Raw genomic sequence first — 16,605 nt, 5'->3', positions numbered from 1 at the left:
TGGGATAGCAGCATCAGAGCCAGGGACAGTTCAACAAGCTAAAAAAAAGAGGCTGGTTCTGTTCCAGGGACTCCTCTAAAACATCTGGAGATGACTGTGCAAATAAGGATTTTTTCATAAAATGAGGGAAGTTATGGAAAACTCTGAGCATCTTCCTCACAAGACTGTCATGCAACAACAGTGTCTTCAGTCAGAAGCTTCTATAGACCTGCTACAGGAGATCCTTCTTGCCCACAGCCATCAGCATCAAAATAGCTCTTTGAAGAAATCTGCATAACAAGAGCTACAACATTTAATTTCCCTTTTGTAACTAATAAATTATTGTTGAATATGAATTAAATTTATGTTGTTTTAGCATAACATACTTCAAGAGGACAATCAAGCTGGAACATTTCTAAGAAATCTCAGAGTACAAATGAAACTCCTAAAAATTTTACTCATTTGTTTTCTGGGATTGATTGGTGCTTCTCCTATACACCTGTTTTTAAATAACAATATACTTTAGGAAACTTGATCTCACAACAGTAGAAACAAGCAAATAGAAGCCATTACTGTTGCAACACGTGCAGCAAGCTAATGTTATGTAACAGAGCATCATCTGTAAAACAAAGCAATCAGCAATGTTATGTAAGGGCAGTGGATATAATATTATATTTAAATTACACCATGGCTATCATTGTATTTGTTTTGGCTTGTTTTGTGAACATGTGCTTATAATTCTGTGTAATGCTGTGATGATTATTCTGTCCTTTTAAAACCCCATCTCTCTCTCTCTCTCTCTCTCTCTAAAAGCAATTGTGCAAATAAACAAAGGCTATATTCAACATTCTACCAAAGCTGTTATAATTAAACCAATCTCAAGCAAATCTCTGACCTCTTAAAACTATGAGATTGTGCAAAAAAAGCTGGTGGCACCTGTTACTGGTGCTCACCGTTGCACTGGGATCACTGTGGATGGTGCTGCTGGTCCTTCAGCTGGACACATCCTTGCCTCTTGACCTGATCCACAGTCACAGCTGGTTGGAGTACAAGGATCATGATTTTGGCCCAGAGAGCATATGCAACTGCTCAGCAATTCAGCAGGGAGACCAGGAGGCCCTGCAGGAAGCCAAATTATTAACCATTACAAAACACTTCCGGAAGACCATTCAGATCCCTGATGAGTATTACATCAACCAAACCCAAGACTGCAGGTGTGTTGCTTTAAACTACAGTGCCCTGCAGAAATATTTCTAACTCGTAACATATTTTCACATTTGTCATGTTAGAACCACAATTGTTAATGTATTTTATTGGGATGTTATGTGACAGACCAACACAAAGAGCACCACTGTGAAGGGGAAGACAAATTATACATGTTTTATTATGTTTTTTCAAAAATGAAAATCCATTTTTCGATTGCATTTGTATTGAAACCTCCTGAGGCCCTCAGAAAAGAGATTGAATTATACTGAGAAAAAATTACACAGACGTAGACTCTGGTTCTCTAAACTTTACTATTTAGGCAACATCTGAAGGCAATATATTGAAGTTGCTTTTATTTAATGGTGTCAGAGTAAAGAAATGTAATTAGATTTGTGGAAAAAATATGAAAACTATCATTTCCGTCCACTTTACACATTTGCACCACTTCTTGTCTTGGTCTATCACATAAAATCGCATTTAAATGCAGTGTAGCTGGTGGTTGTTTTGAAAACATTTAAAGGCTATGTATACTGTTGCAAAGCTCTGTATGTGTTTAGTTAATGAATAATTTGAACGACACATGCTGACACACAATATCGTTACAGAAAATTCAAGTCAAAGAGGAAATACATAACATTTCCTCTAAGCCAAGAAGAGGAGGACTTTCCTCTGGCTTATTCCATAGTTGTCCATCACAAGGTAAGTCATTTCTAACATCTAAATTAAAATGCACATAAAGTGAATATAGTTTATTTTTTCTTAAAGTTTGGTGTGGAATAGAGCTGTGTAATGTCCTCTGCAGTCAGGGAGCAAGTCAAAGTTTGGAAAATGCTTTTCATGTTTTAACCCCTGGAAGTCCCTTTATTGTGTGCCCCACGAGTCCTTTGGACACAAAAATGCTCAGCTTCATATATTCTATGCAAATTGGCTAATGCACAGTATATGAAAAAATATATTTCCCAATGAAACATTACATTTTGAAGGGATTTTTGACACGGGAGATTTAGAAAAATCAAAAACCTCAATGGCACAAAAATGTAGAAGAGACAAGGCTTGTGCTATTTAGAATAAAAAATATACAAAAATTAAACAAGATTTATAATGAGATATTTTAATTCACCCCAGAATACACTACGTGTCTACATTTTATGCCAGTTGCATCAACACCAAAGTTATGCAAAATCAAACAAAAAAAAAACTAAATCTTTATGGTCTCAAAGGGTTCAAGCAGGCATTTACTGTATTTTGGAAAAAGTGAGCTACAGATTTTGTGATTATTCTCTTGCAAATTTCTAAAAGTCTGCTAGAGAAGTTAGCATGTACTTCTTCACAGGGCAATGCTTCACACATATACAACATAAAGGAAATAAATTCTCTTTTTGTCACAATTTAGGTGCAGAACTTTGAACGACTGCTGCGAGCCATCTATGCACCTCAGAACATTTATTGTGTTCATGTGGACAAAAAATCACAGCCCTCTGTACAAGCTGCCATTGAAAGCATTGTTTCTTGTTTCCCCAATGTCTTCATGGTCAGTCAGGCTGTGAGCGTGGTCTATGCTGGTTGGCCGCGAGTCCAAGCTGACCTTAACTGCATGGCTGACCTCTATAAAGCCAGTGCAGAATGGAAGTACTTCATCAATCTCTGTGGGCAGGACTTCCCTCTGAAAACCAACTTGGAAATGGTAAGGATGCTGCGCTCGCTGAAGGGCGGCAACAGCATGGAGACAGAAGACATGCCCGCAGGGAAGAAGTGGAGGATAACAATGGTTCACAAGATTGTTAATGGGACAATCAAGGTACATTTGGAGAGCATTTGTAGCTATGTTTGTGTTGAGACTGGCATTAGTTGTCATTCTTATCATGTTTATTTCTTCTTTCTGTGTTTTCAGTCGACAGGAAAGTCAAAAAGCCAACCTCCATTCAACCTGCCCATTAAGTCAGGAAACGCATACATCGTGGTAACTTGGGGCTACGTCCACAGTGTTTTGGAAGACACCCGAATACAAGCTCTTATTGAGTGGTCCAAAGACACCTACAGTCCTGATGAGTTCCTATGGGCGACCATTCAGCGAATCCCTGGTGTTCCCGGCTCGACGAGGCCCCACCCAAAGTACGACCAGACGGACATTAATGCCATTGCACGGCTGGTCAAGTGGTGGTGGCATGAGGGATCGCAGGATTCAGCAGTGTACCCTGAGTGTCAGGGCAGCCACGTAAGGTCCATATGTGTATATGGAGCTGGGGACCTACAATGGCTGCTGGAAAACCATCACCTCTTTGCCAACAAGTTTGACACATACAGTGATCCCATTCCTGTCTTCTGCTTGGAAAAATATCTCAGACAGAAAGCTTTGGCCGAGTCAGAAGCTGAAGATTTTTTCTGGTCTCCATAGATTACTTAAAATAAAATTTTCTGCTACATCTTGCAGAAAGTGCTTCCTTGTGTCCAGTTGTAATTCACCTTACACCTGAAGACTGAGTTGAAGGCCAACAGCTTCTCTGCTTGACTTCATTTATCATGCCTCAAAGTATTTCATTCACATTGGTAAAGGTTTCCATTATATTATATTATATTATATTATTCTGTTCAGAGTGGTGGGTTCTCTTTATACTTGGGTTGATTCTTGGAGCAAATACCTCCATAAAGCTCCAGAAAAATCTTTCTGGTTGTATCTAAAATATTTAGCAAAATAGGGGGAAAAAAAAACATATTGAGATTTTAGTTTAATCCAGCAGGCTAGAGGTTAGACGTTGACCCCACCTGAAAGACTTAAAAATAACAGGCTGGGAGATATAAACCATGTATATGTACCATGTTACATGTAGTCATACATTTACATTAAGTGGATAAAACTAAATGTAAAAGGATCCTTATTGGACTGAGGACATCGTCAGGTGGTGGAAGGAGCACTATGAGGTTCTTCTTAATCTGTCCATGTCCTCCATGAAGGAGGCACACCCTAAAGACTCGGAAGTCTTTTTCAATTTGCTTAAAGTGAAGCCCCATTAACCGAGTCTGTGTATGATTAGCTTTTTCTGCCAAGGTGCCTCTTTCGAACTGGTTAATATTAAACCTCAGTCACTAAGCAGAGATGATAGTGAAAGTTCACAATCACAATGTAAAATCAGAGTAGATAAAAAATATTTTAATAAAAACATATTTTAAAGAATGATTCCCTGAATAAAGAAACAACGTTCTGAATAATTCATTTTCAATGTTTTTTATTCAGCTATCCTTATTCAGTGAAACAAAATATTGTCTGGATTGGGAATCAATAACCTTTCTGGATTAGTGATTCTTAATAATGTTTAATTAGCTATCATATTTATTAAATAATACTAAACTCATTTTATTTTCTGGATTGGAGCCTAATAACCCTCCTGGATAATTGATTCTTAATGTTTTAATTTGTCATCAGATGGGGTAATGGACTATTAAAATGGTGACGATGAACGTCTATTGACTCTCATAAGATGAGGAGTTGTGCATAAACATTTGACTTTATTGGCGCTAGCCATTAGCAGTTGTAGCTAACAAAGAAAATGTTATAGCTTGTTTACCACTTCTTTAAAGTCAAACATGTAGCTTGAAATACAATTAATACAAAGATTAAAATGCATTATGGCAGATCTGTGTTCAAACACAACAAAGAACCATTATCCAGCCTCAAGGCTAAGAGACCTGTTCACATTAGCTGAGTAGATAGCCTGTTAGCACTTAAAATAGCGTAGCTTCTCGCACCACAAACACAGCAAAACATCATGAAATAACGTCTTCTAACCTGAAGAGGGCAAGCCACCCTACTTCGGTCAAGAACCATGGCCTCGGACTAAGAGGAGCTGATCCTCATCTCAGCCGCTTCACACTCACCTGTGAACTGCCCCAATGCATACTGTAGGTCTTGGATAGAGGGGGCCAGCAGGACCATGTCATCCACAAAAAGAAGAGACAAAATCCACTGGTCCCCAAAACAGGCCCCTTCGGCCCTTTGCTGCGCCTAGAAATCCTGTCCATGTAAGGCATGAACAGGACCGGTGACAAAGGGCAGCCCTGCCGGAGTCCAAAATGCACTAGAAAGAGGTCTGACTTAGTGCCAGCAATGCGGACCAATCTCCCCGTGTACAGGGACTGGATGGCCTCTAATAAAGGGCCCCACGACTCCATATTCCAGGAGTTCCCTCAAAGGGCACCATGAGGGACATGGATGAATGCCTTCTCCAGGTCCACAAAATACATGTGAACCAGTTGGGCAAACTTCCATGAACCCTTGAGTACCCTGTAGAGGGTGTAGAGCTGGTCTAGTGTTCCACGGCCGGGACGAAAGCCACAATCCACCTGAAGCTGAGGTTTGACTATTGGCCGGACTCTCCTCTTCAGCACCCTGTCATAGGCCTTACCAGGGAGGCTGAGGAGTGTGTTCCCCCTGTACATAAAACCACGGCTGCCCAAATCACGGCAGAATTAAATGTGCACCTCAACTCTCCTGTTTCCACCAGAACTGTCCGTTGGGAGCTCCACAGGGTCAATATACACGGCCGGACTGCTATAGCCAAACCTTTGGTCACTCATGCCAATGCCAAATGTCGGTATCAATGGTGAAAAGGATCGCAAATCTTGGGCTGTGGACAATGTGAAACATGTATTGTTCTCTGATGAGTCCACCTTTACTGTTTTCCCCACATCCAGGACAGTTACGGTGTGGAGAAGCCCCAAAGAAGTGAACCACCCAGACTGTTGCATGCCCAGAGTGAAGCATGGGGGTGGATCAGTGATGGTTTGGGCTGCCATATCATGGCATTCCCTTGGCCCAATCCTTGTGCTAGATTGGCACTGCCAAGGACTACCGAACCATTCTTGAGGACCATGTGCATCCAATGGTTCAAACATTGTATCCTGAAGGCGGTGCCGCGTATCAAGATGACAATGCACCAATACACACTGCAAGACTGGTGAAAGATTTTGATGAACATGAAAGTGAAGTTGAACATCTCCCATGGCCTGCACAGTCACCAGATCTAAATATTATTGAGCCACTTTGGGGTGTTTTGGAGGAGCGAGTCAGGAAACGTTTTCCTCCACCAGTATCACGTAGTGACCTAGCCACTATCCTGCAAGAAGAATGGCTTAAAATCCCTCTGACCACAGTGCAAGACTTTTGTATATCATTCCCAAGACGAATTGACGCTGTATTGGCCACAAAAGGAGGCCCTACACCATACTAATAAATTATTGTGGTCTAAAACCAAGTGCTTCAGTTTCATTGTCCAACCCCTGTACCTCTATGTGGCTAATTCAGTATGATTAGGGTCTTTGTCCATTTGGACACATTTGTGCCCAAGCTTTAACTTTCAGGCTGATGTCTTGAGATGTTGCTTCAACATTTCAACATAATGCTCTTTTTTTCATGATGCTGCCACCCTCATGCTTCACAGCTGGATTGTGATTCAGTTTCATTGTCCAACCCCTGTAGGTGATGAATGAGTGTAGCTCTGAGTCCCCATTCTCTGCTTCCATCAGGGAAGGCATGATGGCAGGGTTGAGGAGATCCTCGAAGTACTCCTTCCACCGCCTGACAATGTCCACCATCAAGGTCAGCAGATTCCCCACCCCACAATAGATTTTTTTTATCGTAAACTAATTTTCTCTCCTCCAATACTACCTCTTATGTGAACCATTCTGATGAAGGCAGATGGGAGGTCCAATAGGTGCTGGTTTTGTGGCGAAGATGGCCCACTCCAGCCACATGGTGGGCACGAACAAGGAAACGTTGCATCTACAACTACTCAGCAGTGGTGGGAAGCTAATGCTGGGTGGAACTGTGGAACTGTATCAGCGTGCAGAACTGCGGTTCACACACCTTCTTTACCAGGCCATGGGGAAAACCGCTTCACTCGGCGTGATTAGAGACAGGGTCTCTGCTTGGAACTCTCTGGCAGAAAACACGCTTGTCTTAATTGTCGCTTTTTCATGAATGCTGGGTTATTCTAGCTCCAGCTAGTCGGACATTCACGCGCATATCCTCTCCTGTCCTGCCTTCTGGGAGTTGAGTGGAAGAAATCAAGAGGAAATTGGGAAAGTGATTTCGTTAGCAGTGGCTCCATGACATCACAGGGATTTCTCACTTTGAATGATCTGAAGTCCTTTTGTCACCAGTGCATACATATTTTTGTCCATATTATGTCAGTTTCTGCCTGACAGTGAATTGATTCCAGTAGAGAGGGCTATGCTGCAGTAATAAAATCCAGCTATAGTTGCTTTCATGGAAGGCTTTAGAATCCACAGAAGTACTCAACTCATATGCTTTCATTATAATTCCCCTACCTTCTAAAATGACATAATGTCAGTCAAAGTGCTAAAAAATACAAAAAAACCAACCTTTTTTACTTTATTCTAAGCTGCATTTAGCTTAATGCCACCATTGCTATTTTTCACTTTCCCGAGTAAATACATACCCAAGTCCCAGAGATGTTCTTTGTACCTTAAAATGAGTTGGTGTAGAACCAGCTGTTTCTAAACTCATTTCCAGGTAGAAACATTTCAGTGACAGAAAGGGGCACCAATCACTTTTTAGCAAGTACAAAAAATATGCATTGACATCTTATTGTTGTCTAGAGGCGTCTTGGATAATGGTTAAGAGGGTTTGTAAATAAGGTGCATAATTAAAAGAATATATATTGAGGTAAAAACAAAACTCCTCTTTTGCAGAAGTAACTTGGGTCAGAGATTTTGCTGCTGCCTTAAAAGCTTCATTAAACATTAGAAATGGCTTTAACTTCATTACAGCTTTGGTTTATCATGAAGGAAAACACCAACTTTACAAAAAAGAAACGCTTCATTTAGTTATATGAGCCCATAAATAATACTTGCAATCACATAAAACTTTCCATTTAAAGACAAGCCAAAGAAATAAGTGAAGCAAAACAGTTTTGAGGTTTGCAAAACCATGTATTCTCCATAGCCATGTAAATAGTAATGTAACCCTTATTTCTTGTCTCTCACTAATTCAGAGGGCTGTGGTTCCGGTGGGTTACAGTAGTATTAAGACAGATGAATGTTTGGTTAGTTTTCCTAGCTAATATAACCACAACGCAGGACGGTCTTGACTCTCCTTTTATTTTATTTATTTCAGCCTCAACACATCTTTTATTCTCCCGGGGCATCACCTAATTAGGATACACCGGAAAGAACAGCTTATGGAACACAAAATACTTATGGTGAAAGAATGTATGAATAAAATAATTACTAAATATAATAAATGTGTTAATGCAAAATAATAATACAGCGTCCATTAATAATTAAATAATAATTACTGGAATAATAATAATAGCATAGGCCAAATTAAAGGTTACGGTAACATGCGCGTTTGTCCCTTTCATATTTCAGTGTTGCAGAGAGAAGCAGTTGAAGACCAGCGCGCTCCAGCATCCATGTACAGCTGCTGCTGTAAATCTAAATCGTAGTTGAATTTAATATCAGGCAGCGAGGACATCAGGGTTAGCCTCTGTGCATGTGGGTTCAACTACATATCCTGTTTTAACCTTCCAAATAATATGTTTGGGTGGAGCTGGTGTCTCCAGTTGTCATTAGGCGAAAGGTGAGTTACACTCTGGACAGGTCGCTAGTCCATCACATCATTATGGTGATGATTCATACAAAGTTATTTCATGGTTCTTTCAAAAGGTTATTGTGTTTCAAGCTAACCTAAAAAAACAAGGAGTCTGCATTCTTTGAAAAAAGCTCACAGGACGTGAACACCACTCAGAAAATCTTTTTACACGTTCTCATGTTGGACCGTGTTGCCCAGCGCAGTGTAGGTGATGGTAGACGAGACTCAGGTCCGACCACAGGTAAGAAGCACATTTATCTTCCACGGTCAAAAAAACAATAATTCTTTAAGGATTCAGTGTTAATATATTTAGATATATCTAAAAACAAATTGCCTTAGTAATTGCAAGGGAAGCACTAAAATGCATTGTTAGTTTTGGATACTTATTCATTCACATCAAACAATCAGTTGGGCGATAGCTTTAATTCAAATGCTTTTAAAATCTTTAACCCTACTCTCTCGTGGCTACATACCGCTTATAAAAAAGTATTTTTGGTGTATTTTCACAACCACTTTTTGCGGAATCTCTGCGTCATCACCATAAATGCTTGAGTTTCTTTATTATGTGCCATTTAGGATCGCTCTTCAAGCAATTTTATTCTTTCAGTCTGAATATTCGCAAAACTGAAATGCGGGATTTTTGTTTGCATCCGGGTTTAGCGTGACAAGCAGTGCTATTTAGTTTACTGGTGTGGATTAACATGCTTTTTTTTTTTTCTAACTACCGTAAAATACTAAAAATAAAATAAAATAAAATCTTATTAATTAATTTCATATTAATTTCATATTTAAATAGATTTTTTAAACAAAAAGAGTCAGTTAAAGAACCAGATCTTATATTTTTAAGAAGAAACAAAAATATTACTAGGTAAAAGAAAGATTATGTCAGAGGGAGATTTCTCTCGATGTTTTCTTTTGCTCATCCCGCAAGTTATTTTATACATTGGAATGACATCAAGATTATATTTGCTTTTATATTCACGCTTTATAAAAAAACTGAACTGATTAAATTAAATTAAATCAAAATAAGCTGAATTGCACAGAACTGAATCATGCCTGTTAGGTTAATTGGTCACTCTAAATTGACCTTACGTGTATGAATGAGTGTGTGCATGGTTGTTTGTGTGTTGCCCTGCGATGGACTGGCGATCTGTCCAGGGTGTACCCTGCCTCTCGCCCATAGACTGCTGGAGATAGGCACCAGCTCCCCCGCGACCCACTATGGAATAAGCAGTAGAAAATGACTGACTGAATCAAACCGAACTGAATCAAAACAAAAGTGAATAAAACCGAATCAAACCGAACAGTATTGTACTTAATTAAATTAAATTAAATTAGATTCAATCATTTATTGGAACCCTAAAAATACTGTAACTCACCACCAGGTGGTGATCAGTAGACAGCTCAGCCCCTCTCTTCATCCGAGTGTCCAAAATATGCGGCCGAAGGTCTGATGATACGACAACAAAGTCGATCATTGACGTCCTGCCTAGGATGTCCTGGTGCCAAGTGCACTGATGGACACCCTTATGTTTGAACATGGTGTTCATTATGGACAATCCGTGACTAGCACAGAAGTTCAATAACAAAACACCACTCAGATTCAGATCGGGGAGGCCATTCTTCCCGATCACGCCTCTCCAGGTGTCACTGTCATTTCCCACATGGGCGTTGAAGTCCCCCACCACAATAATGGTGTCCCCGGGAGGGGCATTATCCAGCACCCTCGACAGGGACGCCAAGAAGGCCGGGTACTCCGCACTACTGCTCGGCCCATAGGGGGAAACGACAGTCAGAGACCTGTCCCCAACCCGAAGGTGCAGGGATGCGACCCTCTCATCCACTGGGGTAAACGCCAACACTAGACGGCTGAGCTGGGGGGCAACACGCAAACCCACACCAGCCTGCCGCCTCTCCCCGTGGGCCACTCCAGAGTAGAAGAGAGTCCAACCCCTCTCAAGGAGATGGGTTCCAGAGCTCACGCTGTGCGTGGAGGTGAGCCCGACCATTTCTAGTCGATATCTCTCGACCTCCCGCACAACCTCAGGCTCCTTCCCCCCCAGCGAGGTGACATTCCACGTCCCTAGAGCCAGCCTAAGCATCTGGGGATCAGGCCGCTGAGGTCTCCACCTTCGTCCGCCACCCAATCCTCTTTGCACCGGTCCCTCACGGTTCCCCCTGCAGGTGGAACCCGGCAACCAGGCACTCTCCGGCGAGTCCCGACCCCAGGCCTGGCTCCAGTGTAGGACCCCGGCTCCGCCGTAACAGGCGATGTCACGTGCCTCGATATACTAGTCCTCATGAAGGATTCTTGAACTAAGATAAGGAAATCTTTGTAGCATAATGTCAGTGGTTAGGTTTGGTAACGAAATGAAGACCTAGACAAAACAAAATTATTTTTCTATTATTCAATATAATGAAGGTTCTGTCATGCTTTAGTGCTACTTTGCTGTTTTTTATATTGTCTTAGCAAAAATACATCAAGGGGACAATCAACATTTTCAAGATATTTCTGAGTACAAACTGTGCGGAAGTTTTGTTTTATGTCAATTTAAAAATGTTATGTTTGTTTTTGTTTTCTGGGATAGATTAGTGCTTCTCCTATGCACGCGTTTTTTTGTGATCAACTTTTTATTGATTTCTTAGCCATAGTAAATTAAATAATACACGTTTTAAATTACATCCATTCCATGAACACATCTCAGAACGTGTGTAAATTAATAACCTGATTGGATGTGCCCACAGGATTCCACCAAAAAGTTATAAGGAACATAATGAAAACAATACAATGACTTCCGAAAGTTTAACAAAAACATAAAACAACACTCCACCTGACTACCCCTATGGGTCCAGAGCCTTAACCAGTCATAGAAACAGTACAATCTTCTCGGATGTGAGCAAAAAGGGTCTGCCGGTCTCAACTGAAGCGGTGCGGACCGCCTTGCACCCTTGCAATAGAGAGCTTCAGATATGCAATATCCAAAAACATTAAAGTCCAGGCACAAATAGAAGAAGATGTGGTGGCTTCCAGCGAAAAGACACCAGTTTCTTTGCCGCTGTGAGTCATCCTAGTAAGGTCCTCCTTTTCACCACCTTTAGTTTAACTTGTGAAAACTTGTTCAAAATAAGAATATCTGGTGAACAGGGTACATGAACATCCATGCGCACAGCTAGCTTGCCTGCAATCTATCCCCAGAAATCCCTGACCAGAGGACACTCCCAGAACATCTGTTTAAATGTATCGCTATGCACCCGTTTTTAAATAACAAGAACTGACAACAGTAGAGACAAAGAAAAATAACTAACAGCTGCGAGAAGCCATTACTGTTGCAATACGTGCAGCAAGCAAATTTTAGCATTTTATTATATTGTGTAATTTGCTAAATGAAGCAATCATTGTAGTTCCGTAAGGACAGTTTATAAAACATGTTTTATTTAACCCGTGGCTATCATTGTGTTTGTTTTGCCTTTTTTTGTGAACATGTTCTGTATATTACATTAACAACACTGCAGAACTTATAATTCGGTGTAATGTTGTGGTGATTATTTTGTCCTTCTGAAACCACATCTCTCTTTCTGTCTCTAAATAACAGCACCAAGAAAAAATAAATGTCTGCACTTTAATACATACCAACATTATTCATGGGTAAATATAAAAAAGTCCCACTAATCAATGGATTTTATTTCCAGGAACAGTGACTCAGCGAGATATAATCGACCCTGTGAGGAAAATTCTCCTCACTGTTGTTAAAGGACAAAGGCTATATTCAACATTCTACCAAAGATGTTATAATCAAACCAATCTCAAGCAAATCTCTGACCTCTTAAAACTATGAGATTGTGCAAAAAAAGCTGGTGGCACCTGTTACTGGTGCTCACCGTTGCACTGGGATCACTGTGGATGGTGTTGCTGGTCCTTCAGCTGGACACATCCTTGCCTCTTGACCTGATCCACAGTCACAGCTGGTTGGAGTACAAGGATCATGATTTTGGCCCAGAGAGCATATGCAACTGCTCAGCAATTCAGCAGGGAGACCAGGAGGCCCTGCAGGAAGCCAAATTATTAACTATTACAAAACACTTCCGGAAGACCATTCAGATCCCTGATGAGTATTACATCAACCAAACCCAAGACTGCAGGTGTGTTGCTTTAAACTACCGCGCCCTGCAGAAATATTTCTAACTCTTGAACTTTGTCACAGTTTTTTATGTTAGAACTACAATAATTAATGTACTTTATTGGGATTTTATGTGGCGGACTATGCAAAGTGGAGCACCACTGTGAAGTGGAAGAAAAATTCTAAGTTATAATTGTATTCAAACCCTGAGGCCCTCAGTGAACAGATTGAGTTATACTGAGAAGAAATTACACGGAGGTGGACTCTAGGTTTCTAAACTTTACTATTTAGGCAACTTCTGAGGGCAATAGATTGAAATTGATTTGATTTTGTGGTATCAAAGTAAAGATGGCTGAATAGAAATATACGCTAGAGTTTTCAAGCTTTTAATTTGTGGAAAAAATTAGAAAACTGTCATTTCTGTCCACTTCACACATTTGCACCACTTCTTGTCTTGTTCTATCACATAAAACCGCATTTAAATGCAGTGTACCTGAATACTGTTGCAAAGCACTGTATGTGTTTTAGTAAATGAATAATTTTAATGACACATACTGACACACAATATTGTTACAGACAATTCAAGTCAAAGAGAAAATACATAACACTTCCTCTTAGCAAAGAAGAGGAGGAATTTGCTCTGGCTTATTCCATAGTTGTCCATCACAAGGTAAGTCAGTTCTAACATTTGAATTATAATGTAATAAAAGTTTGTTAGGGTTTTTATGACTTTTTGTATTGTTTATCACTAAGTGCTTTTCCCTCCTTACATAAAGTCCTACTGGCAGTACATCACACAAGGCTGAAAAGTAAGGGTGATAGAGCTTTTGCAACAGTAGCTCCCCGACTCTGGAACTCTATCCCCTTGTGTATAAGGACTGCGGATTCGGTGGTGTCTTTTAAAAAACAGCTAAAAACTCATCTTTTTAGGCTTGTTAGTTTATCAGTCAGTTTATTTTTGATTTTATCTTATCTTCTATTTTACATTTATAAATATATTATTCCAATTGTACTTTGTATTAGTGTTGTGAAGCACTTTGTGATCTGTGTCTTGAGAGGTGCTATATAAATAAAATTTTACTTACTTTACTTACATGTTACAGGAAGGGAGATGGTCACAAGAATAAGTTATGCTTTTATTCTTTTATTATTTTACTAGCAGCATCTGGGGGCTATACACCAGGTCCCACTTCCCACTTCCTCTGTTTGTTTATAATCAAGACAAATGAAAAGTTTGGTGTGGAATAGAGATGTGTAATGTGCTCTGGAGTCAAGGAGCAAGTCAAAGCTTGGAAACAGCATAAAACTGACTTTTTGGGCACAGAAATGCTCAGTCCCATATATTCTATGCAAATTGGGTAATATACAATATTTGAAAAAATATATTTATCAATGAAACATGAAATTTTGAAGGCATTTTTACACCAGAGAATTTGAAAAATTAAAAATGTCAACAACACAAGAGAAGAGACAAATATTGTACTATGTAGAATTTAAAAAATAATTAAATTTGAAATGAGATTCATAATGAGAAATTTAAATTCACCCCAGAATACAGTACCTGGCTATGGCAATTCCATCAACACCAAAGTTATGAAAAAAAAAAAAAAAAATGTCTGGGGTCCCACAGGGTTCAAGCAGGCACTTACTGTATTTTGGAAAAAGTGAGCTACAGATTTTGTGATTATTCTCTTGCAAGTTTCTAAAAGTCTGCTAGAGAAGTTAGCATGTACTTCTTCACAGGGCAATGCTTCACACATATACAACATAAAGGAAATAAATTCTCTTTTTGTCACAATTTAGGTGCAGAACTTTGAACGACTGCTGCGAGCCATCTATGCACCTCAGAACATTTATTGTGTTCATGTGGACAAGAAATCCCAGCCCTCTGTACAAGCTGCCATTGAGAGCATTGTTTCTTGTTTCCCCAATGTCTTCATGGTCAGTCAGGCTGTGAGCATGGTCTATGCTGGTTGGCCGCGAGTCCAAGCTGACCTTAACTGCATGGCTGACCTCTATAAAGCCAGTGCAGAATGGAAGTACTTCATCAATCTCTGTGGGCAGGACTTCCCTCTGAAAACCAACTTGGAAATGGTAAGGATGCTGCGCTCGCTGAAGGGCGGCAACAGCATGGAGACAGAAGACATGCCCGCAGGGAAGAAGTGGAGGATAACAATGGTTCACAAGATTGTTAATGGGACAATCAAGGTACATTTGGAGAGCATTTGTAGCTATGTTTGTGTTGAGACTGGCATTAGTTGTCATTCTTATCATGTTTATTTCTTCTTTCTGTGTTTTCAGTCGACAGGAAAGTCAAAAAGCCAACCTCCATTCAACCTGCCCATTAAGTCAGGAAACGCATACATCGTGGTAACTCGGGGCTACGTCCGCAGTGTTTTGGAAGACACCCGAATACAAGCTCTTATTGAGTGGTCCAAAGACACCTACAGTCCTGATGAGTTCCTATGGGCGACCATTCAGCGAATCCCTGGTGTTCCCGGCTCGACGAGGCCCCACCCAAAGTACGACCAGACGGACATTAATGCCATTGCACGGCTGGTCAAGTGGTGGTGGCATGAGGGATCGCAGGATTCAGCAGTTTACCCCGAGTGTCAGGGCAGCCACGTAAGGTCCATATGTGTATATGGAGCTGGGGACCTACAATGGCTGCTGGAAAACCATCACCTTTTTGCCAACAAGTTTGACACATACAGTGATCCCATTCCTGTCTTCTGCTTGGAAAAATATCTCAGACAGAAAGCTCTGGCCAAGTCAGAAGCTGAAGATTTTTTCTGGTCTCCATAGATTAAAATAAGATTATCTGCTACATCTTGCAGAAAGTGCTTCCCTGTGTCCAGTTGTAATTCACCTTACACCTGAAGACTGAGTTGAAGGCCAACAGCTTCTCTGCGTGACTTCATTTATCAAGCCTCAAAGTATTTCATTCACATTGGTAAAGGTTCAAGTATTTGATCAGGAAGCCTCCTGGGCACCTCCCTTTGGAGGTTTTCTGGGCTCAACCCACTGGAAGGAGACCCCAGAGAAGACCCATAAATCGATGGTGGGACAATATATCCCAACTGCCCTAGGAGCCCCTTGGAAACCCCAAGAATGAGCTGGAGGATGGCGCTGGGAAGAGGGATGCGTGGGGTTCCCTGCTGGACCTGTTGCCAGTTATTACCTGAATACAAATATCTAAGAAATATCCTTAAAGTCTGATATGACACAATTGGGTTAAAAAAAACTAAAGTTAAAATATAGCTTAACTTTTTTCTAAATTCAGGCTTGTCTTCCTTTTGAGTCAATGAAAAGGCTTGTTATTACCCTTAATGGGTACTAACAGGAAATTTCCTTAACTGTGATCTGCTTGCTCACGATTTGTGTGTTTATAAAAATAAAATCGAGCTTTTGGGCTCCAAACAGATCCTGAATGTCTCATTCATAGCTGGGCTAACATGGCTGGAATCAGAGCCACCATACTTGCCATTGTGAACAGTTTTGCAGGAGAATAAAACAGAACGTTTATAAATCAGTCACAAAATATAAGACACCCAAGGATTTAAGAATGCTAGACAAAAAGTTCAGCAACACATGCTAGGAAAATTGTTTGGCATGCAAAGGAAGACTCACTCAAAGCCTTAAAAAACCAAGACCAAAACTGAAGTTCACTCAACAAGGCCTATAATGAAACCT

At 40.4% G+C, this 16,605-nt stretch overlaps 2 protein-coding genes and 1 long non-coding RNA gene across 5 annotated transcripts; all 3 read left to right on the top strand.

Annotated features, from left to right (window-relative positions):
* Window positions 1-882: 882 nt before the first annotated feature.
* On the top strand, window positions 883-3,580 carry LOC124877902 (beta-1,3-galactosyl-O-glycosyl-glycoprotein beta-1,6-N-acetylglucosaminyltransferase-like; the record flags this gene model as incomplete). Its single annotated transcript, XM_047381538.1, has 4 exons — window positions 883-1,193; window positions 1,791-1,884; window positions 2,579-2,983; window positions 3,077-3,580. Coding segments are annotated over 4 exons (1,314 nt in total), but the record flags the coding sequence as incomplete, so codon positions are not given.
* Window positions 3,581-3,631: 51 nt separating this feature from the next.
* LOC124877842 lies at window positions 3,632-16,336 on the top strand. Its single transcript, XR_007040613.1, has 2 exons — window positions 3,632-3,738; window positions 15,872-16,336. It is a non-coding gene; the product is annotated as an uncharacterized LOC124877842 (long non-coding RNA).
* LOC124877841 (beta-1,3-galactosyl-O-glycosyl-glycoprotein beta-1,6-N-acetylglucosaminyltransferase-like) lies at window positions 8,670-16,336 on the top strand. 3 transcript variants are annotated; one of them, XM_047381414.1, is made up of 6 exons: window positions 8,670-8,782; window positions 8,869-9,035; window positions 12,485-12,934; window positions 13,489-13,582; window positions 14,716-15,120; window positions 15,214-16,336. In XM_047381414.1, exons 3-6 carry the CDS (start codon window positions 12,627-12,629, stop codon window positions 15,715-15,717), a joined length of 1,311 nt encoding a protein of 436 aa, XP_047237370.1. In that variant the 5' UTR covers window positions 8,670-8,782; window positions 8,869-9,035; window positions 12,485-12,626; the 3' UTR covers window positions 15,718-16,336. The 3 variants fall into 3 exon arrangements, with proteins under 3 accessions (XP_047237370.1, XP_047237371.1, XP_047237369.1); XM_047381415.1 differs by lacking the exon at window positions 8,869-9,035 and having other exon boundaries at window positions 8,692-8,782; XM_047381413.1 differs by lacking the exon at window positions 8,670-8,782 and having other exon boundaries at window positions 8,789-9,035.
* Window positions 16,337-16,605: the final 269 nt, after the last annotated feature.

Source organism: Girardinichthys multiradiatus, chromosome 12 (assembly GCF_021462225.1).
Source record: "Girardinichthys multiradiatus isolate DD_20200921_A chromosome 12, DD_fGirMul_XY1, whole genome shotgun sequence".
In the NCBI taxonomy this organism is placed as follows: domain Eukaryota; kingdom Metazoa; phylum Chordata; class Actinopteri; order Cyprinodontiformes; family Goodeidae; genus Girardinichthys; species Girardinichthys multiradiatus.
Note: the sequence above shows the minus strand (reverse complement) of the source record. Positions and strands in the feature narration are given on the sequence as shown.

Coding starts and splice junctions, on each gene's coding strand:
- LOC124877841 (XM_047381414.1), top strand. CDS start 12,627: ATGAGATTGTGCAAAAAAAGCTGGTGGCACCTGTTACTGGTGCTCACC. Junction 12,935..13,488: donor AACCAAACCCAAGACTGCAG/GTGTGTTGCTTT, acceptor ATATTGTTACAG/ACAATTCAAGTCAAAGAGAA. Junction 13,583..14,715: donor CCATAGTTGTCCATCACAAG/GTAAGTCAGTTC, acceptor GTCACAATTTAG/GTGCAGAACTTTGAACGACT.